At 40.3% G+C, this 22,851-nt stretch overlaps 1 protein-coding gene across 2 annotated transcripts in view; it reads left to right on the top strand.

The window, feature by feature from the left end:
- The window catches only part of LOC122550431 (protein diaphanous homolog 3-like), a 577,944-nt gene that overhangs the window by 308,316 nt on the left and 246,777 nt on the right, over positions 1 to 22,851 (top strand). For both annotated transcript variants that reach the window (XM_043691160.1, XM_043691161.1), the window contains 2 exons: positions 17,764 to 17,856; positions 17,956 to 18,050. In XM_043691160.1, coding sequence (XP_043547095.1) covers positions 17,764 to 17,856; positions 17,956 to 18,050 — 188 coding nt within the window. The remainder of the gene's footprint in view (positions 1 to 17,763; positions 17,857 to 17,955; positions 18,051 to 22,851) is intronic.

Genomic DNA, 22,851 nt, shown 5'->3' on the forward strand with positions numbered 1-22,851 from the left:
TACTCTGTATTCTGTTAGCTAGTTGACCTTCTATTTACGTTATTACACATGAGCTTTTTATTTTTCACAATAACATTTTTAGTAGGTTATCAAGTGTCTTCTGAAAATGCAGGCATAGTAAGTCATTAAGCTCCCCTTTATTTACAGTGCAAGTTATTCTTTGAGAGAAGTCCAATAAATTGTTTAAGTCTTGTTTCCCTTTGATTAAACCATGCTGATTCTTCCAGATTACCTGGAGATTTTCTAAATGTACAGCTTTGATTTCTTTTAAGTTCACATGCCTTCCCCTCAACAGATCCACAAACTTATTTGTAGAAGGCCCACATCTACTTTAGCTTGTGTTATTTTAAAAATATTTGTTGAATTTCTTGCTTTGTTTTCAGATTCCTCATACCTCAAATATCTTCTTCATGTCTGATTTTTTCATTATTCCCTGTTATTTTTTATCTCCTGACCAAACATGTCATCTGTTATTCATCTTTGCGCCATTATGTTTTTACTTTAAGATTAAAGCTTTCCCCAACTACTTTAGTTAACGACAGGTGCTCCCTTTAGAATTTTTCTGATAGTTGGAATATAGTTATTCTGAATGTTCTGAAAAATCCCCTTAATTGTTTGCCACTCTATCTCAATTGATATATGCCCTAACCTTGCATATCAGCTCACTTCAGCTAGTTCAGCTTTCATGCTCGCATAACTGTCCTTATATAGGTTTGAAATAATAGTCTTAACCTCAATCTCTCCCTTTCAAACAATGTACAATTAAATTATATGATTGTTTATGTTACCTAGGATTGCCTTTAACTCTGAAGTAATTAATTAATTCTGTCACCTTACATTATTTTGTTAGGGCTCACATTTTCCATTTAACTGTTTTCCACTTTTACTCGATGAACTAATGCATCTTTCCACATTTGATGTAGAGTGCAGCAAGTTCCACCTCCATTTGTGGACTCCTGAAATGTAACATATCATCAATTACATCCATATGGTGATAAGGACTTCCAGTGACTGGCCATAACTGGTCTGTGTCCACAACAACAATATCCTCCAAGTTTCAACAAGAGTTTTCCTTCACATATCATGTTTGTTTAACCTCTGTCACTCCAGACTAGCAGCTGTTCCCTCCCCTTAAACTCCACTAGTGGATTCTCAGGGACAAGTGTGCCCTTGAAATAATTGTTGCTCCCCACTCTATTTGACACTAAGACGCACAGAGATATAACCAATGCTGTTTGCTCACCAGAATTGAGTAGCCCATTGATTTTCTGTTACCTGTGCAGGTGATGCCCTGCAATGCCCTCCTATAAGGCTCTTGCTAAGACCAGTATATTCCGTTCTCCATAACATGGCCCTTTAGAGAGCTGTAGACTTTGATGAGACTGAAACATTGTAGTGTCACAGTTCTACGGGTGAAAGCATGAAAGAAGAGATTGAAAGTAAGCAGATTTTAACATCAAGATGGTCCTATTTGGAATGGAGATTGCTGGGCCTTAGTGAATTATGCTTGGTGCTCTCTTTAAGGTTCCATTAACTTCATAGATCATCTAATTCCAGCTTGATTTGAGTGTGCCATTCTGATGCAGGAGTAACATCATAGTTTGCAATTTAATCTGAGGGAGTGCATTTATTATAACCATTGAAGAGCAAGCTCAATCATAAATTGCTATTGGTCACGGAGGATACACAACTTCCTAAAGATTTCAACATTATTATCGACAGACGCTTTATCTGCTTCACCAATGCATAACTATTTTCCTGACCATCCACTCCACGAGTTGCTGCATTGGCATTATAGTGGAGGCAGAGTCTCTCATGGTGACTTGCTGCACAACTGTTCTGTCTTTTAGGTGGAAATGGACGCCTGTGTTAATGGTGGCACACACATCCTACTCAGTAACATTCTCAGCTCTTGGCAGTGGATGACTCGTAGAGGTCATTAGTTGGGCAATGACTGTGCTCTCTTCCTGCTTTGTTATTGCCACTGACCTATTCGTGCTAAATCGTGTAATATCCTGAGTATGTTACTGCACAGTTTCTGCAGGCATTTCAAGTGTTGTTGCATATGGCTCTTCAGTAGGTTGACCAATTACTCAATGGAGGAACTCGTGCTCAAAACCCTGACACATTTTGGTGCACATGAGCTGAATAGGCTGCACTCTCCGACTATCATTTAGCACTGCCTCAGAAACCTTTAAGTAGATTGGGTACTAAATGATCTAAGAGTATGCCGAAGGGCTTTTGCCCGAAACGTCGATTTTCCTGCTCCTCGGATGCTGCCTGACCTGTGTTTTTTCAGCACCACTCTAATCTAGACTCTGATTTCCAGCATCTGCAGCCCTGCGTTCATAGCCAGCTAAGCTGAGCTATGAGTGTCCCCATCATCCAAGTGGAACTGCCTGCAGCTACCTCTGGCATGTTCCTCCTCATGTTAATGGTTTATTGTGGAAGTAACATAAGATCAAAATAATTCTTTAAAGTCTTTGAGGTTACTTGAAGATGAAACTGCTTAGAATTTAGACATCTGATCTACTAAAATTATTATGTTATTTACTTTTCCATGTTTTCAGATCTGTTTATCATGATAAATACCACATTCAGTGATTGTGCTTCCATTTTCTGCTTATGCTTCTGAAAACTCAAGCTGACTGTAATAAGGGGAACTATTTGATGTGCATAAAAAGCCTTTAATCTCGAGCATTGTATCTTTCATCGAGTAAATTGCCCATAGAGAGCTGTTGGTTATTAAAAGACATATGCTTCTCACTTTATTGTAATTAAAATAATGAACTGCTTGTATTCTGCTTGATAAACAAATTATTAGGCTACAATAGCTGTCTGCAATTTGTACTTTGTCAGACTCAAGGTTATTTTTTGTTAAGGAGAAAACATAGACTACCTGCTGTCAGTTTTATGATTTTGAACCTTGGGCAAAAGAACTAGACAGTTATCAGCAGCTGATTTCATCACTGTATATTTGGTTTTCTATTTTGATCTTTTAATAATCTAAATGATTTAAAGCTAGTTCGATCATTGGCAGAAGTAAAGATGCCATTGAAAGTTTTCCCTCTTGACAACCAAATTAGCTTGGAGCTTTTTCAATTTTAAATTGAGCATATGTACAGCATGCTACTACTCGATTATCAGGCATGCATTATTCTAAAAAATAAGAGGGGAGCAATACTGAAAGATATTAAAACTAAGATATCTGGGTTTGAAGTCAAGGTCAAGCAAACCACATTTCATTTATTTAGGCTGGAGGGTGAATACCCAGATCCCTGTCATGTCACATTGTTTACCACTGCTCTTGGTGATGTGGTTCCTTGAGTTAAACACCACTACTAGTATCTGTTAGCTCACATAATACATATAACAAAAACTGGATTCTTGTAGAAATAAATATCTTGAAATTTCTGAGATTGTTTAATATCTCAGACTTGAAAAATATGGGATCTGCACTTGCTGATGTAAGCAAGATGAGTGATGATTTTAATTGTATTAAAATGTACAAAGAGTGTCCTGTGCTGTTACAATAGTGTCCTTCCCTCTGAGCTCGACAATGCCAGCTGCTCCAGAGGTGTTTTGTAACATGTCCAAATCTATACAAAGGAGAATCGGCCTGTAGATTCTGAGTTTTATGGTGTGTGGTCAGGTTAAATAATGCTCTAACTAGGAAGTTAAAAATCATACAACACCAGGTTGTAGTCCAACATATTTAATTGGAAGCGCACTAGCTTTCGGAGTGTCGCTCCTTCATCAGGTGATAGTGGAGGACTCAATCCTAAGACACAGAATTTATAGCAAAAATTTACAGTCAGATTACTGCAAGGAAGTGTACCGACAACTGAACAACCAGGAACACTACAGGCAACTACCAGCTGATCCGACCAAAGAAGGCACCCGTGAATTAAACACGTTGATCAGGACTTTGGATCCAGTCCTTCGGAGTTCCCTACACGCCCTCATGTCACGTACTTCTCGTGTAGGCGACTTCTACTGCCTTCCAAAGGTACACCAATCCAAAGCCAGGACGTCCCATCGTATCGGGCAATGGGACCCTGTGTGAGAATCTCTCCGGCTATGTTGAAGACATCTTGAAACTTATTGTACAGAAGATCGCCAGCTTCTGTCGCGACACTACGGATTTCTTACAGAAACTCAGCACCCACGGACCAATTGAACCGGAAATATTGCTCGTCACAATGGGTGTTTCAGCACTGTACACCAGCATCCCCCACAATGATGGCATCACAGTAACAGCCTCAGTACTCAACACCAACAACTGCCAATCTCCAAACACCATCCTACAACTCATCCGCTTTATCCTCGATCACAACGTCTTCACCTTTGACAACCAGTTCTTCATCCAGACACATGGAACAGCCATGGGGACCAAATTTGCACCCCAATATGCCAACATTTTTATGCACAGGTTCGAACAAGACTTCTTCTCTATGCAGGATCTCCAACCCGGTACATTGACAACATTTTCTTCCTCTGGACCCATAGCGAGGAGTCACTAATAAAACTACACAGTGACATCAACAAGTTTCATCACACCATCAAACTCACCATGGACTACTCTCGACTATCTGTCTTATTCTTGGACACATGCACCTCAGCACCACACTCTACCGCAAACCCACAGACAACCTCACAATGCTACACTTCTCCAGCTTCCATCCAAAACATATTAAAACAGACATCCCCTATGAACATGCCCTTCGCGTACACCGGATCTGCTCAGATGAGGAGGAACGTGATGGGCACCTGGAAGTACTCAGGGATGCCCTCAGAAGAACGAGGTATGATGCCCAACTCATCGACCGCCAGTTCCGATGTGCCACAGCAAGGAACTGTAATGACCTCCTCAGGAAACAGACATGTGCTGCAACCGACAGGGTACCCTTCGTTGTTCAGTATCACCCAGAAGCTGAAAAACTACACCATGTTCTTTGTGACCTGCAACACATTATCAATGAGGAATAGCACCTCACCAAGACCTTCCCCACACCTCCATTACTTGCCTTTAAACAACCGCCAAACCTCAAGCAGATTTTTGTTCGTAGCAAGCTGCCCGGCCTTCAGGACAACTCCATACAACCCTGTCACGGTAGGCGCTGCAAGGCGTGTCAGAGTGTGGACATGGATACCACCATTACATGTGGGGACACCTCCCACCTTGTACGTGGCAGGTACTCATGTGACTCAGCCACGTTGTCTATCTTATATGTTGCAGGCAAGGATCCCCGGAGGCATGATACATTGGGGAAACTGAGCAGAGGCTACGACAACGGATGAATGGGCACCGCACAACAATCAACAGCCAGGAATGTTCCCTCTCAGTTGGGGAACACTTCAGTTATCCAGGACATTCGACCTTGGACCTTCGGGTGACCATCCTTCAAGGTGGACTTCGGGACAGGCAGCAGCGAAAAGTGGCCGAGCAGAGGCTGATAGCTAAGTTCGGTACCCATAGGGAGGGCCTCAACTGGGACCTTGGGTTCATGTCACATTACAGGTGACCATCATTGCACTACACACACACACACACACTCCTACACACATATACACACACACACACATGCACACACACAGGCACTCCTATACACATATACACAGACACCCACACACACCCTAACAGACACACATTCCTACACTCACACAGGCATCCTCTCAGAGACTTAGACCACTCTACACTCATGCACACACATATACACTCTCTCTCACACTCACAACCCCCAACCCAGACAGACAGACACACACACAGACAGACAAAGACCCACTTGCACACATATATTTTTGGGGGTGAATTTGTACTTGCAGAGTTACATTGTACTTTGCTCAAAAACTGCGTGAATTCATGTAAAACCCTGTTATCTCACTTTTTAGATTAGAATCAATCTAACCATCATGGCATAGACAGAGAACACGGGGCTAACACCTTCAACATGTTGTCTAGCTATCACCCATTGTTACAGCTAACCTGAGAATGCAACTTTTAAAAAAAAGGTTTTGTGATTTACACATGAAAGAAATGAAACTATCATGATATTCAAACAGATGAAAGACTCAACAGACAATCAAGGTATTTTTCAATGTATAATTTCAATTACATCACACTGTAAATTTTTGCTATAAATTCTGTACCTTAGGATTGAGTCCTCCATTATCACCTGATGAAGGAGCGGCGCTCCGAAAGCTAGGGTACTTCCAATTAAACCTGTTGGACTATAACCTGGTGTTGTGTGATTTTTAACTTTGTACACCCCAGTCCAATACTGGCATCTCCAAATTGTGACTAGCTAGGAAGAGAATGCTTGGACTTTGTCTAAAATTATTTAACCTCTAGTATTATTACAAGATAAGTAATCCAGTGACCCATGTGATGCTGTGGGGACCTGGATTCAAATCTGACCGTGGTAAATAGTAATTTTTGAACTAATACCTGGAATTAAATACTTTATAGTTACCACAAAGCTATTGTCAATTGTTGTAAAAATGCATCTAGTTTACTGATATCCTTTAGGGAAGAAAATTTGCCTGACATGATTTGGCCTACCTGTGATTCCAGACTCTCAGAATTGTGGTTGATTTCCTAACTGCCCTCTGAAATGGCCTGGCAGGCTCCACAGTTGCATCAAACCATGATAGAAGTCTCAAAGCAGTGAAACCGGGATGGACCAACCTAGATAACGGCAACGTCAAGTGCAAACTCAGCACCTTTGGCCCCACAAGGTGTTCCTTACTATCATATGAGGTTCATGCCAAAAGGCATTTTTGGTTCCCTAAGAGTAACCAGAATGAAGGACAAAATAACAAGAAAATATATTGGGTGCTTTGATAAAAAGATAGCAATAATCGTGAGTGATTTGAATTGATATATAAAGCTGGTAAAATCATATTGACAGTTGTAACCTGGCAGAGGAATTCAGAAAACGGTTTTCACATAGTTTCTTAGAGCAATACATTCTGGAACCAACCAGACAGCAGACAATATTAGCTTTGTTAGTATGTAATGATACAGTTAGTTATGACTTCATTGTAAAGGCACCCCTAGATAAGAAGAACTATAATATGATTGAATTTTGTATTCAGGTTGAAAGGAGGAGTGGGTCTAATATTTGAAACCTAAATAAAGGCAACTATGAGGGCATGAAAGCTGAGCTAGCTGAAGTGAATTGACATACTATGTTAGGATCTAGTTCAGTTTGGAAGCAGTGGCAGACACTTAAGGGAGTATTTCAGAATACTCAGAATTAATACATTCCTACTCTGGAAAAATCCCTTTATACAGAGGACTCACTCGCTGTGCTTAACTCAAGTTGAACAAAGTATCATACTTAGGGAAAAAGCTTATAATTACACAAAGATCGGTAGGAAGTCAGATGAATGGTCACAGACCTCTGTGTTACGATCGAGCCCTCCATAATCACCTGATGAAGGAGCGTCGCTCCGAAAGCTAGTGTGCTTCCAATTAAACCTGTTGGACTATAACCTGGTTGTTGTGTGATTTTTAACTGTGAATAACATTGATTATTAAGAATCGTACTCCCTGTACATTTCAAAAAATTCAAGGTAATCCTGAAGAGTTAGGCTTGGGCAGTGTTGCAGAACAGAGAGACCTAGGGGTTCAGGTACATAATTCTTTGAGGTATACATCACATATAGACAGGGTGGATAAGAAGGTGCTTAGCAAGCTTGTCTTCATTGCTCAGACCTTTGGACTCAGGAAGATGTTATGTTGAGATTGTACAGGACTTTGGTGAGGCCTCTTTTGCAATACTGTGTCCAGTTCTGGTCTCTCTGTTATAGGAGAGATATTACTAAGCTGGAGAGGGTTTAGAATAGATTTCCCAAGATGTTACCAAGAATGGAGGGTTTGACTTTATAAAGAGAGGCTGGATAGTCAAGGACTTTATTCACTAGAGCAGAGGAAGTTGAGAGGAGACCCTATGGAGGTTTATAAAATAATAGTTAGGATGAATGGCAGGAGTCTTTTCAAAGGGTGGGGGATTTCAGGACTAAGGGGCATATTTTTAAGGTGTGATGTGGAGGTGCTGGGGTTGGCGTGGTGGACAAGTACAGAAGTCGGACAACACCAGTTTATAATTCAACAGATTTAGTTGAAATCACAAGCGTTTGGAGCACTGCTCCTACCATCAGATGAAAGGAGAAAGCTTTAAAAAAGACATGAGGGGTAAGTTTTTTTACACAGAGTGATTTGTGTATGGAGGAAATGGTAGATGTGGGTCCAGTTACAACTTCTAAAAGGCATTTAGGTAAGTATATGAGTAAGAAATGTATGGAGGGATGTGGGCCAAGTGCAGGTAGGTGGGACTAGTTTAGTTTGGGAACATTGTTGGCATGGACTGGTTGGTCTGAAGGGTCTGTGTCCATGCTATATGACTCTTTGGCTCTATGAACTGTGCTTAGCAGAAGTTTGAACAAGAGGAATCGTGTTTAGTCAATTATTGGTGTTCTTTAAAGCGGTAATTTACACAGGAGTAAAGGAGGAGACTGTACTGGAAACAGATTTTCACAAAGCTTTTAACAAGGTTCCACATGATAGTTATTGTGCAGAGTAAGAGTTTATAGTGTCGGGAGCAATATATTTTCATGGATAGAAGATTGGATGCCTTGCAGAAAACAGAATTTGTGTGAATGTGTCTTTTTTCTAATTGACAGGATGCAATGAGTAGTGTTGTGCACTGATCTGTGCTGGGGCCTCAACATTTTACAATTTATATCAATGAGTTAGATGAGGGGGGCAAAGGCATGGCAGCTAAATTTGCAGATGACATAATGGTAGGGAGAAAAGCATGTTGTGACAAGGACATCAATCTATTGTATCCCAATTGAGATAGGTTCAGTGAGTGGGGAAAACAATCTGCTACTGGAGTCTATCGTGGGGAATGTGAAGTTGTTCATTTTGATAGGAAAAATAGAGTATTACTTGGACAAAGAATTACTGCAGAATTTTGAAGTGCAGTGGCGTGACCCATGTATTAGTCAAAAAATTAATATGCATTTACAATAAGTAATTAAGAAGGCTGATAGAACGATATCTTTTATTACAAGTGGAATTGCACATAAATGAAGCAGAACATATTTACTTTTATGTAGGGAATTAGTGAGACAACATTTCATGTGCAGTGTACAGGTTTGGTCTCATTTAAGGACAGATTTAGATATGGTGGAGGTGTCTCAGAAGAGGTTTACTGGTTTGATACCTGGAATGGAAGAAAGTGAGGACTGCAGATGCTGGAGATAGAGTCAAAAAGTGTGGTGCTAGAAAAGCACAGCCGGTCAGGCAGCAGCCGAGGAGGCACATTCCCAATGAAGAACTTATGCCTGAAACGTCGACTCTCCTGCTCCTTGGATGGTGCCTGACCTGCTGTGCTTTTTGACTCTGATACCTGGAATGAGTAGGTTGCTTTATGAAGAAAGGTTGGACGGACAGGACTTGCTTTCATTGCAGTTAGAAGAGTGAGGGGTGACTAAATTGAAGTCTATAAGATTTTGAACAACTTTAACAATGAGGAACTGGAACAAATGTTTCCTCTTATCAGTGAATTCAGAACCAGTGGGTAATGTTTTATTGTTAGGGTTTGCCATTTTAGGACAGATGAGGTGAATATTTTTTTCCCCTCAGTGTTGCGCGATTCTGGAGTTCTGTCACTGAAGTTGGTAGAGTTAGAGTCATTAAAAATTGTTCAGGCAGAGTTTGGTAAAATCTTGCAGGTAGGAGTAGATGAGAATGTGGAATTCAAAATGTTAGCATATCAGCCATACTCTTATTGGATTGCATATTAAGCTTGATGGGCCAAATGACTGACCTCAGCCTCTAATTTGTACATTTGTATGTCCAATAGGTTTGCTCTTGTAACATATACCACAAAGGCGACTTGTTGAGACAGAGACCTTGAGGACTATTAGCAACACTATTTACACTTAGCCTATCTCACATTTTCACACACGCTAGGATTGATGTTTACTGATGATAGTGTATGTTACATTCATGCAACTGGCTGCCAGAGCACATTGTGCTGACCCCAATACACTGAGAACCTGACTGAAGCTGAGATGGTAATTTTAAATTGAAATATTACACATTGTGATGTCATTGCAACTGCCTTAAAGATGTACTGCATAACTGGTCAATGCAAGAGCACAATACTTGTATTGTCAGAGTGTGCCAGATCATTGAACCTGTTCCTAAACGTGATATGATTCCTGTGCACCACATTCCTCCAGACAGTGTCAGCCATCTCTTCCTCGACTGGCCAATCTTGGAGTGTGGCTGCCTCCTAATACTGTCCACTAAGTGAGTCTCCGCCCTCTCTCTTATGACTTCCGAGTGAAGCTCAAGACTTACATCTGTACATTGAGAGATTTAAAGCTGAGAGCTTACCTCCACTCACCCCGCCACATAATGGTTCCAAGCATTTCCTTCTCCTGAGATTTTTCACATCTCTGACCTTACCATCTCTCATACAGGTGGCATGTCATTGAAATGGGCAGCTGTAGTTTATTTAAACTGGGCCCATGCCACATTGCATTTTCAGCTAATGACCACCAAATTCACCTCCGCGTCAATAAAAAAGGTCTCAAGGCAATTACTTTTTCCTTCAGGAGCAAATGTGGAACCTGGAGACTCCTTTGTTTAGGAGTTCTACATGACAGGCAGTACAAAATAAACTACATTGATTTTTTTACCATCTACTCTGAAGAGATGAAGCAAGCACTTTTGATGAAAAGTCATATAAATAATTTGTATAGATTGAGTTTTATGATGTTTCTGGTCATCGTGTTCCTTGAGGAATTTTTGCCTTTCATTCAGTAAATATCTTATTAATAAAATGCAACTATCTAAAATCTCAATAATTTTTAATAACTGTATTTGTTAAACAACAAAAACCATTGTGTACTCCAATGGGCAAAAGAAAAGGTTTGCTTTTTAATTTCATCCTGAATCTTAATCAAAATGGTTCCAATTGCCTGAAAATGATGGTACTCATTTTTGTCACATGTTGTGAGATAGATGTTTTACACTTTCATGATTACAGATTTGAGTCCCAGCAGAAATCATTCTTTTATTAACAAATATTAATTTTCACTTGGTTTAGCATATTGAAAAAAATCACATTTCATCTTTCGTAGTGAAAATTAGCTGAACACAGCTGTCAAATAAATGAAAATGATTTTATTAACAAGGTATCCACTTTTCTGAAGAATCACAATGAATTTGTTATGTATGTCATATGCTCACATCAGGGCATCACCATTCTGTCATTCCAGTGAGTGACATGTCAATAGACTCTCCCTGTTGTATATCTACCTGGTACACAGTCAAATCAAATGTTTCCTCTAAGTTGAGTGTATACACTGCAGACAGGCAGCTAAAGATGCTACCATGCAGGCTGCTCACAAGTTGCCCTTTAGTATACTGCATAAAAATTTTAAAAAGAATGTGCATTCAGGTGAAAAGGCTGTGCACCACAATAATGATTCAAAGGGCTCATTGGTCTTAAGCCTAAAGAATGTTTTATTACTTTGAAAGCATTGTGCTGATATAAGCTGCTGTCCTTGCCCTTGTAACATCTGCAACTACGCAGAAGTGCCACTGGACTGACCTTTTATGTCATAACCTTAAGGTTGCTAACTTCAGTTTGATGTATTCCAGAGAGGTTTACACATGACTTCCCACCTCAATCATTTTTATCCTCTCTTGTCCCAAGGTGTCTCACACATCAATCTTTGAAGCCAATAGCAAAGCATACAGATCTTTCATTTTGTGATTGGATTACTCCTGACCACTAAAGGTGCTGCTATCCTATATGATGCACCACTGTGAATTTTCTCTTGAGCCACTGTTAGGAATGCTGGAGAATTACAGGGCAGTCCAGGAAACCTCACCCGACAGTTTTATCTACAGCACCACAAATGTACATGTTGTCATTAGGCCTCCACCAAAAACTATCAATCCGTGACCCCACAACCCTTGCAAATTATTGTCCATCTCAATCTTCTCTTACCTCTTCAAAAACTTTGAAGATGTTTTTAAACTCCTAAATAATCACCTATCTTTCCTAGAACGCCATGTATGAATCTAGCTGATGAGAGTTTCAGCCCGCTACAATGCCCCTTACAAAAATTAAAACCAAAATTGACATTCTTTCTAACTGTTATTACAACTATTAGATTAGAAAAGTTTCAATACTTTAGTACTATGGCTTTGATTTGTGTGAAAATGTGGGGATCAAATGATGTGTTCTGAAATATACCTGACAGCAAATCTAGGTGTTTTAATTGTTGGAAATTAAAGGTGGCCCAGATTGTTTCACTGAAAGAACATGCATGGTCTTTACATTTGGAGACAATGGCAACAATCTGTGTATCAAAAGTGGATGGATTGAGTGTCCCTAAAATTGCACAAAATGTTTGAGAATGTTGAGTTGTAAACCATTATGCTTTAAGCTGTCTATTTGTTTATAAGAGCTGGATTTGCAAGGGCAGCTGATCAGAATTTCTATCTGGATACATGGCCCATATGATTCACATTGCCATGAACACACCCTTGGCAAAGGCAAATTCAGTAAACAGATTATCTCACATGCAATTCTGGCAGCAGGAAGAGAACCCCAGTTTTGAGCTGTAACAGAGAGAGGAATAAGAACTTCCACATCCAGTTTAAGACCCCTGCAACAGCAGAAAGCTTGACCCCACCCATTCAGGCAGTTTCTATTGTTACAAATTTTAAACAAGGCCTTACAAGCTGTTTACTTTGTTGGTTTTGAGCAGACCAGTCATTGCCTCTGGCTCAACCTATCTTCATAAAAATTAACCAGGACAAAGTATGCACCTTAAAGGCAAAGTATTATCACATGGTTCACCATGCTGGAATGACAACAGTACCGCAATGGCTACCAGACTTTGTGATCAAGTTGCTTCCTCTGTTTCTACTTGGCTCTTTTTTTTTGTTTTTCTGTGTTTTTTATATATGGTTTTCATATCTTCGATGGTTGTTTTCGTTTTTGTCTCTGGTTTGGCTGTTTTTTTAAAATTTGGATTTTTGCACCCAAGACGGTGCCAGAGAATGGCAACTTTGTACACTTTTCATCATACTCTTGTACTTCTGTACTTGAGTACACATGGCAATAAAGCATAATAATAATCACGATAATAATTCAGGAACAAGTCAGGATATTGATGGAATATTAGGATCACAATAGGAAAGACCAACTTTTTTAGGCATTGAAATGAAATTGACAGATTTGTCTTGCTTGTGCTAAAGGAAGAATCTCTGGTTTGAGAATAACTCTTTTTGCAATTCTGAGATTAAGAGTTCCCAGGCTGAAAAAGACAAAACACCTCAGCTAAACTATTAGGGATGAAGGATCACTCTGAGAGAAATGGATGTCTTCAAAGGACAGTATTAAATATATTCTTAGAGTATTGATATTGATGGAATATTAGCCTGATAAATGTTGCTCCAATGAGTAGCTTGACACCATCCAGGACATATAATCAAGTCTGCTTGATTAGCACCACATCCACAAACATCCAGAATTCCTTAGACAGCACCTTCCAAACCCAAGACCACTTCCATCTAGAAGGACAAGTGCAGCATATACATGGAAACAGCACCACCTGCAAGTTCGCCTCCAAGCCACTCACCATCCTCACTTGCAAATATATTACTGTTCCTTTAGTGTCGCTGGGTCAGATTCCTGGAATTCTCTTCCTAACAGGGCCTATCCACAGCACATGAATTGCAGTGCTCCAAGAAGGCAGCTCACACCCACTTTATTAAGGGCAATTGGAAAAGGCAATAAGTGCTGGCCAGCCATTGACACCCACATCCCATGAGTGAATAAGAAGAAATGCAATGAGAGCTCGTTCACAGATCACAATAGGAAAGACCAACTTTTTTAGGCATTGAAATGAAATTGACAGATTTGTCTTGCTTGTGCTAAAGGAAGAATCTCTGGTTTGAGAATAACTCTTTTTGCAATTCTGAGATTAAGAGTTCCCAGGCTGAAAAAGACAAAACACCTCAGCTAAACTATTAGGGATGAAGGATCACTCTGAGAGAAATGGATGTCTTCAAAGGACAGTATTAAATATATTCTTAGAGTTTTATCTTCAATTGGGCTGAAAGAAAAGGAAGAATGTTTTGTGGTTTAAAGTATGAGTTGCCTCGAAAGATAGTGTTTTAGCTTTAGGTGCTTTTAGGCTTTTGTCGCAATGATTTTCTTATATCATGAAATCTTGTGTCATCCTCAACTGGGAGCTCAAAAATCTTTTTAAAAGATAGCAGCCCCTACAGAGTTCACAACACTGTGACAAAGATGAACTAACTCTCCTTGATCTGTTCGATCAGTGTATAACCTTTGACACTGTTCTCCATCCAGACACATGGAACAGCCATGGGGACCAAATTTGAAATCAACATCTTAATGCTTAGGTTTGAATAAGACTTCTTCTCTCTGCAGGACCTCCAACCACCACTGTACACCAGGTACATTGATGACATTTTCTTCCTCTGGACCCATGGCGAGGAGTCACTGATAAAACTACACAGTGATATCAACAAGTTTCATCCCACCATCAAACTCATCATGGACTACTCTCTACTATCTGTCTCATTCTTGGACACATGCATCTCCATCAAGGATGGGCACCTCAGCATCACACTCTACCGCAAACCCAAAGACAACCTCAGAATGCTACACTTCTCCAGCTTTCACCCAAAACATATTAAAACAACCATCCCTTATGGACAAGCCCGATGCGTACACCGGATCTGCTCAGATGAGGAGTAACGTGATGGGCACTTGGAAGTACTCAAGGATGCCCTCATAAGAATGGGGTACGATATTCAACTCATCGACCGCCAGTTCTGACGTGCCACAGCAAGGAACCATAATGACCTCCTCAGGAGACAGACACGTGCTGCGACCGACAGGGTACCTTTTGCTGTGCAGTACTTCCCAGAAGCAGTACGCCATGTTCTTCGCGGCCTGCAACACGTTATCAATGAGGATGAGCACCTTGCCAAAACCTTCCCCACACCTCCACTGCTCGCCTTTAAACAAACACCAAACCTCAAACAGATCATTGTTCGTAGCAAACTGCCTGGCTTTCAGGCATTACATGGATGATTTTGGGATGGTGTAGGAGAATAGTTCACAGGTCGGTGGAACATCGAGGGACGAAAGGCATGTTCTGCGCTGTATTGTTCTATGTTCTACAACTCCATACAACCCTGTCACAGTAAGTGCTGCAAGACGTTTCAAAGTGTGGACACGGATACTGCCATTACGCGTGGGGACACCTCCCACCTTGTACGTGGCAGGTAATCATGAGACTCAGCCAACGTTGTCTATCTCATACGCTGCAGGCAAGGATGCCCTGAGGCATAATATATTGGTGAAACCAATCAGAGGCTATGGTAACGGATGAATGGTCACTGCACAACAATCAACAGACAGGAGGGTTCCCTCCCAGTTGAAGAACACTTCAGCGGTCCAGGACATTTGACCTCAGACCTTCGGGTGACATCCTCCAAGGCAGACTTTGGGACAGGCAGCAGCAAAAAGTGGCCGAGCAGAGGCTGATAGCTAACTTTGGTACCCTTAAGGAGGGCCTCAATCGAGACCTTGGGTTCATGTCACATGACAGGTGACTACCATTGCACGATATACACACGCGGACACTCCTACACATACGCACACGCACACATACACATAGACATTTGTGGGGTGAATTTGTACTTGCAGAGTTACATTGTACTTTGCTCAAAACCTGCATGAATCCATACAAGACTCTGCTAACTCATTTTTAGATTCGAATCAGTCTAAACATTATGGCACAGACAACAGCACACAGGGGGCTAACACCTTCAACATATTATCTGGGCTGACACCAATTGTTAAAGTTAACTTGAGAATGTAATTTTAAAAAAAAAATTGTGATTTATGTATGAAAGACGTCAAACTAGCACGGCCACTCTAACAGATGAGATACTTAACAAACAATCAAGGTATTTTTCAATGTATAATTTCAGTTACATCACACTGGAAACTTTTGCTATAAATTCTGTGTCTTACAATTGTGTACTCCACAACCACCTGATGAAGGAGCAGCGCTCCGAAAGCTAGTGCTTCCAATTAAACCTGTTGGACTATAACCTGGTGTTGTGTGGTTTTTAACCTTTGACACTATTGACCTTTATCATCATCCTCCAAAGGCTCTCCACTGTCATCAAACCAGTGGATCACCTCTTGCTTGTTTACATTCTTATCTATTTAATCAGAGCATTAGTGTCACCTACCATACCTTATCTTTTCTCTCATTTATCTTTGTATTCAGTGTTCCTCAAGGGACCTACTCTTTTTCCCTTCCTATTTCTCATTTATGTTTCAACATTTGTTGACATCATCTGAAAACACAGCCTCAGGCTTGCATGACATTCAGTAATGGATGAATAGAAATTCCCTCAAAATAGAAATTTAGAAAATAAAGCCATTGACTTTGGCTTCTCGTATAAGTTCTATTTCTTAGTTATCAACTCCATCCTTTTCCCCATAAACTAGCTGATGGTGAACCAGATAGTTCACAAACTTAGGGTCATTTTTGTTTTTAGTAGTTTCAATAGTCTGACATCTGATTCATTGCAGCCTTCGTCCTACCATGGATAAAAGAGCAACGTGGAAAAGCTCAGGCTTCTGTTTATTTCCTTGCAACATTTGATTGAGTTGACATCAAGGAACCTTGAAAATTGCAGTCAGTGGTAATCAGGGAAAAATCTCCAGTGTTCGGAGGCATTTCTGGTGCACAAAGATAGTGGTGACTTTTGGAGGCTGATCATCTCAGTTCCAGGACATTTAAGAAGTTCCTCAGGTAGATAATTTCTGATCAATTTATGCAGAGATGTTTTACACAGATTGGAGCAGGTGGGACTTGAACCCTGGTGTCCTGGTCCAGAGGTAGGGACATTACCACTTGGCCACAAAAACTCGTTTGTCAGTTGCATTTCCGGTGCTTGTTCCCCTGTCTCTAATCCTGGGGGTTGTCACTGATCAGAAACTGAACTAGACCAGCTATACAAATAGAGCAGCTACAAGATCAAGTCAGAGGCTGTGAATTCTGCAGAATGTAACACCTGTCCAGATTTCCCATAACCTATCCTCCATTTATGAGGCCTGAGTTCCAGAATCAGAAAGAAAATTGCTGCAGTTCAAGAAGACAGCTTGTATCATCACTTTTAGCAATTACGGATTGCCGATGGCACTTTCTTCTGATGAAAGAATCAAATAAATCGACAGTGCTTAAGGTGTACTTCAAATCAATTACTGCAATATTGCAAAGTATTGAATGTGTGTTGATCCAATACCTGTACGATATTAACGATCATTATTGTTTTATTTATTGTGAACTTTTTTTTCCACAAATCTCCTTGGTCTAACTAACGGTATAACTTGATTCTTATTTTGTATTAATTTGACTCTTTTTGTTGTGCGAAAACATTCATCAATTAAATTTGAAAGTGTTGTTCCTTCTTCCAGTAACAGTGATGTGCTAACTGATAGAAGGGAAACACACTAGTGCATTTCCCACTTTTAAAAGATATGTTGCCATTTATATTAGCTTAATATAAACTTAGTTGTAGTTTAGTGATGCACGCAACAAGCAGAATGCAATGAAATTCATTTTATTGAAATACAAAAATAGAACATACTGATCTCTATCTGGCAGGTAACAACAATGAGCAATATGAAGAAAAGAAAGATATCAAAAGAAGAGTTAAAAAACTTAAAGTTCTAGACCCAAAGATTGCACAGAATCTCTGTAAGTGTAAAGACGGTTGTGATGTTCAATTTCCTAATAGTTTAAATTTTGTTTCAAAGTAACAATGATCATTAACATTTACAATTATGTTTTTTATAGCCATTTTTCTTGGATCTTTTCGGATGCCTTATGAGGAAATAAAAAGAATTATATTGGAAGTGGATGAAGAACAATTGAATGACTCCATAATCCAGGTTTCTTAAATTAAATTTTATTTCTCAACTCTGCCTCGAGTGCATAATGTTTTTTATTAAAGTTGATAACACTGATCACAGTGACAGAGGGTTACTTTTTTTTAGCCTTTAGGTTTTATAAAACTGATATGACTTGAAACTATGTTTGAAAGTGTTTGCACCTCTACACATTTTTCTTTACTTAATGTATATTGGTCATGTGAAAAAAAGATAAAAGTTTAGTTTGGCATTTAACAATATTGATTAATTAATCTGTTAATTTGGTTTTTAGATTAGATTAGATTACATTACAGTATGGAAACAGGCCCTTCGGCCCAACAAGTCCACACCGACCCGCCGAAGCGCAACCCACCCATACCCCTACATTTACCCCTATACCTAACACTACAGGCAATTTAGCATGGCCAATTCACCTGACCTGCACATCTTTGGACTGTGGGAGGAAACCGGAGCACCCAGAGGAAACCCACGCAGACATGGGGAGAACGTGCAAACTCCACACAGTCAGTCGTCTGAGGCGGGAATTGAACCCGGGTCTCTGGCGCTGTGAGGCAGCAGTGCTAACCACTGTGCCACCGTGCCGCCCATAAAAGATTTTGGTTGTAATCACTTGGTAAAAATTCTTACTGTATGTAGTAGGCATAGCCCAAGTGTCAAGTAGCTATAACTTAGTAATTGAAATTATAATGCACTACATCAATCATTGTTAATGTGTCATATTCTTTTAAATGTTATTAATTCTTACTCTGTTAAAAATTATGCTAATGCACAAATATTGGATTTAAAAAAAAAATTCATTAAACTATACTAATGATCAGTTTTAAATATTAAAACAAAAGTTCAATATTACTATCCCACCTCAAAGCACTTACATGCGTTAGTCTAAAGGCAAAGATTCTATTCATCCAATTTAAGGCCATTCATCTCAATGTATTGTCAGAAAATCATGTTGAACGGTATTTTATGCATTATTGCTTGCCTGCCATATTTTGCATAAAGAAATCTGAAATCCATCAAATGAAAATTAACTATAAATTTGCCCTGAATTACACCAAGATCTTAAGAACATGTATTGTGGAAGTGAATGGCCTTTAGCCATACTATGACTTATGAAATCTAGCTATTGGCATTATATATGAAATAGACCTTTAATTTGAAACACCTGTTCACTAAAAATGAAACATTCACCTTGGTCACAGAAAAAAATACCTGAGTTAAGGTGGACAGCCGAGGGGATCCAAGATGGCGGTGACCCAGCAAGTCTGAGTCTATAGTGCTCCTCCCAAGACTTGGGCAAAGTAGGCCACCCTCCTCCTCCACATTCACCAAATCACTTAAAATAGTTTTTACTTAATGTAGTTAGTTGCTCAGTACTGAATTTAAACAATCTAATCGCCTGTAAAAATGACTAAAGGGAAGGGAGCCCGCAGTTCTCAGCAGGCAGTAACCCTTCCCCCACCCTTCCCAGCTGCAGCTGAGGCATCCGCAGCCACCCCGGGGGACTTACCTATGGTGGTGAGCCTCGTGGAAATAATCTCCAAACTTGACGCGAAGATCGATGCCTTCATTGAAGAGTACTGGAGCCGATGGAATTCACTCTCGACCGCGCTACACAAGCACGACCGAGACATTGAGGAAATCAAGCGCCGAGTTGGAGGGGCGGAGCTAAAGGCCGTGACCTCCGAGACTATAGCAGAATCGGCCGTGGATAGTCTTTATAAATCAGACAGAGAAAGTAGAGTGTTGTGGCCAATGGGAGTATCTTCGGGCAGCACTATTTGTCATTTATTACATGATGAAGTATCGGGAGATATGGGCAATCTGCTTAAAACATGGGATCAGGATTTCGACTGGAAATCTCTATAGAAATGTGGAATGACATTTGGGAAAATGCCAGAAAAATCTCCATCTGCAACAGAACTCAGGCCATTCAGTTGAAGATACTTCATAGGGTCCATATAGCACCAGACCGATTGGCAAAATTTAAGGCTGGAGCATCTCCAATGTGTCCCAAATGTAAAATAGAGGTGGGCACTCTTGTACATTGCTTCTGGACCTGTCATAAGATCCGTAGATATCGGATTAAAGTAGCAAGTGCTCTGACAGAAATCTTAGGAACGGAAATTCGAGTGGATCCAATATCTCTCCTTTTGGGCTTTTTGAACTTATCCTCCCTGGATGTGCATGGGAAGAGATTACTTTCCATTTTCTCTTTCTGTGCAAGGAAAAATATTTTGGTAAACTGGGTGGCTGAGGGCCCTCCTGGACTTTTGAATTGGCACAGAATAATCATGGAATGTATTCCCCTTGACTTCTTTCCAAATATGGTGCACCGAAAGACCGAATTATTTCATAAAATATGGCAGCCCTTCTTGAATTACACAAATACAGATATTTCGGCCATCCTAACAAGGGCTTTTATTTAACTGAGATGGCGAACCTGGCTGGTCCGGGGACCCTTGGGAGAGGAATCCCGCATGAATATGGGTTTTGTTATGATTTGATGTTAACACATTCCGAGCATGTATCTCACTACTCAATTTCTGTGTTATCCGTCATTTTCTTTCCCTGAATAATGTAAGAGACTTAATTATCCGCTCTGGTTAGTTATAGGTTAGATTAGTAGTTAGTTGAGTTTTTTTTTCTCGGTATCTCTTTTTTCTGTTTGATAGATTTTGGTTATTATTTATTTAAGACTTAATTGTATATTAATGTTTATACTTGGGTTTTTTTATTTGTAAACTTGTAAAAATATGTTAAATTTTCAATAGAAATATCTATTAAAAAAAAGGTGGACAGCCATCAGAAGAAGTTAAAAACTAAGAGCAGGAGTATGCAATTCAGCCTGTCAACTCTGCTCCACCAGTCACTGTGATTATGGCTGATCTCATCTTGGCCTTAACTCCACTTTCTTGCCTGCTATCCATAACCATTCAACCGTTACTAATGAAAAATCTGCCTATCTCCACCTTAAAGTTACTCAATGTCCCCAGCATGCACCATACTCTGGAGAGTGAATTCCACAGATTCACAACCCTTTGAGAGAAATAATTTCTTCTCACCTCTGTTTTAAATTGGCTACCCCAAGTCCAAAACTATGATGTCTTAATCTTGATTGCCCAACATGAGAAAACATCCTCTCCACATCTACTTTGTGCGTTCCCTTTAGCATCTTTTATACCTCAATTCGATCTCCTCTCATTCTTCTAACTTTCAGAGTGTATTGGCCGGAACTGCTCAATCTCTCTTCCTAAGACAAACCCCTCATTTCTGGAATCAGTCTAGTGAATCTCCAATGCAGCTACATCTCTCCTCAAGTAAGGGTACCAAAACTATATGCAATACTTTGAATGTGGTCTCCCTAATGCCTTGTGCAGTTACAGCAACATTTTTCTACTTTTAAACTTTATTCCTTTCACAATAAATGCCAATTTTTTATTTTCCTTCCTTATTATTTGCTGTACCAGGGTATTAATTTTCTGCAATTCACATATGCCAGTTCCCTTTGCACTGAAGGACTCTGAAATTTCTCTCCATTTAGATAATAAATGGCCTTCCTGTTCTTCTGACCTTATACTTATCCACATTAAACTCAACCTGCCAAATCTTGATCTAATCATCCAACCTATCCATATCTATTTGTAAATTTCTTATTTCTTCATTGCAACTTAGTTTCCCAACTATTTGACTGTCATCTTCAAATTTGGCTGCAGTAACTTCTACCCCTGCATCCTAGTCATAGATTTTAAATAGTTAGGTCCTACTGACCTAACACTCTGGCATCTTGCTAGTTATCTTGCCAGAAAAAAATACCCATTTATCCCAATTCTCTGCTTTCTATTTGGTTAGTTAATCCTCTATCCATGCTAATATATTACCCAGGATCCCATGTGTTCTTACCCTGTGCCCCTTATCAAATGCCTCCTGAAGTCCAGATATACTACATCTAAAGGATCCCCATTATCCACTTTGCTTGTTACGACTCAAACAAATTAGTCAAAAATGATTTACCCTTCATTAAATCATGCTGACGCTGATGGATTCCACTTTGATTTTCCAAATGTCCTGTTATTATTTCCTTAATAATGGATTGTAGCAATTTCCCACCGAAAGATATTAAACAAACTGATCTATAGTTTCCAACTTTCTGTCTCCCTTCTTGTATGATTGGAAAAATGCTAATATAACACTCCAATCTGTTGAACCTTTCTCACATCTGGGGAATGTTGGAATATTATAACCGATGGATCCACTAACTCTGCTTTTAGAACCCAGGGTGTAGCCCGTTAGGGCTGGGGATGCCCTCCACCGCATCTGCTCCACTTCCCGCTCCTCCGTCCTTGAGCCCCGCCCCTCCAATCGCCACCAGGGCAGAACCCAACTGGTCCTCACCTACCACCCCACCAACCTCCATATACATCGTATCATCCGTCGTCATTTCCGCCACCTCCAAACGGACCCCACCACCAGGGATATATTTCCCTCCCCTCCCCTATCAGCGTTCCAAAAAGACCACTCCCTCCGTGACTCCCTCGTCAGGACCACAACCCCACCAACCCAACCTCCACTCCTGGCACCTTCCCCTGCAACCGCAAGAAATGCAAAACTTGTGCCCACACCTCCCCCCTTAGGGATCCTTCCATATCCGCCACAAATTCACCTGCACCTCCACACATATCATTTACTGCATCCACTGCACCTGACGTGGCCTCCTCTATATTGGGGAGACAGGCCGCCTACTTGCGGAACGTTTCAGAGAACACCTCTGGGACACCCGGACCAACCAACCCAACCGCCCTAT

This window comes from Chiloscyllium plagiosum, chromosome 6 (genome assembly GCF_004010195.1).
Source record: "Chiloscyllium plagiosum isolate BGI_BamShark_2017 chromosome 6, ASM401019v2, whole genome shotgun sequence".
NCBI classification, from domain to species: Eukaryota; Metazoa; Chordata; class Chondrichthyes; order Orectolobiformes; family Hemiscylliidae; genus Chiloscyllium; species Chiloscyllium plagiosum.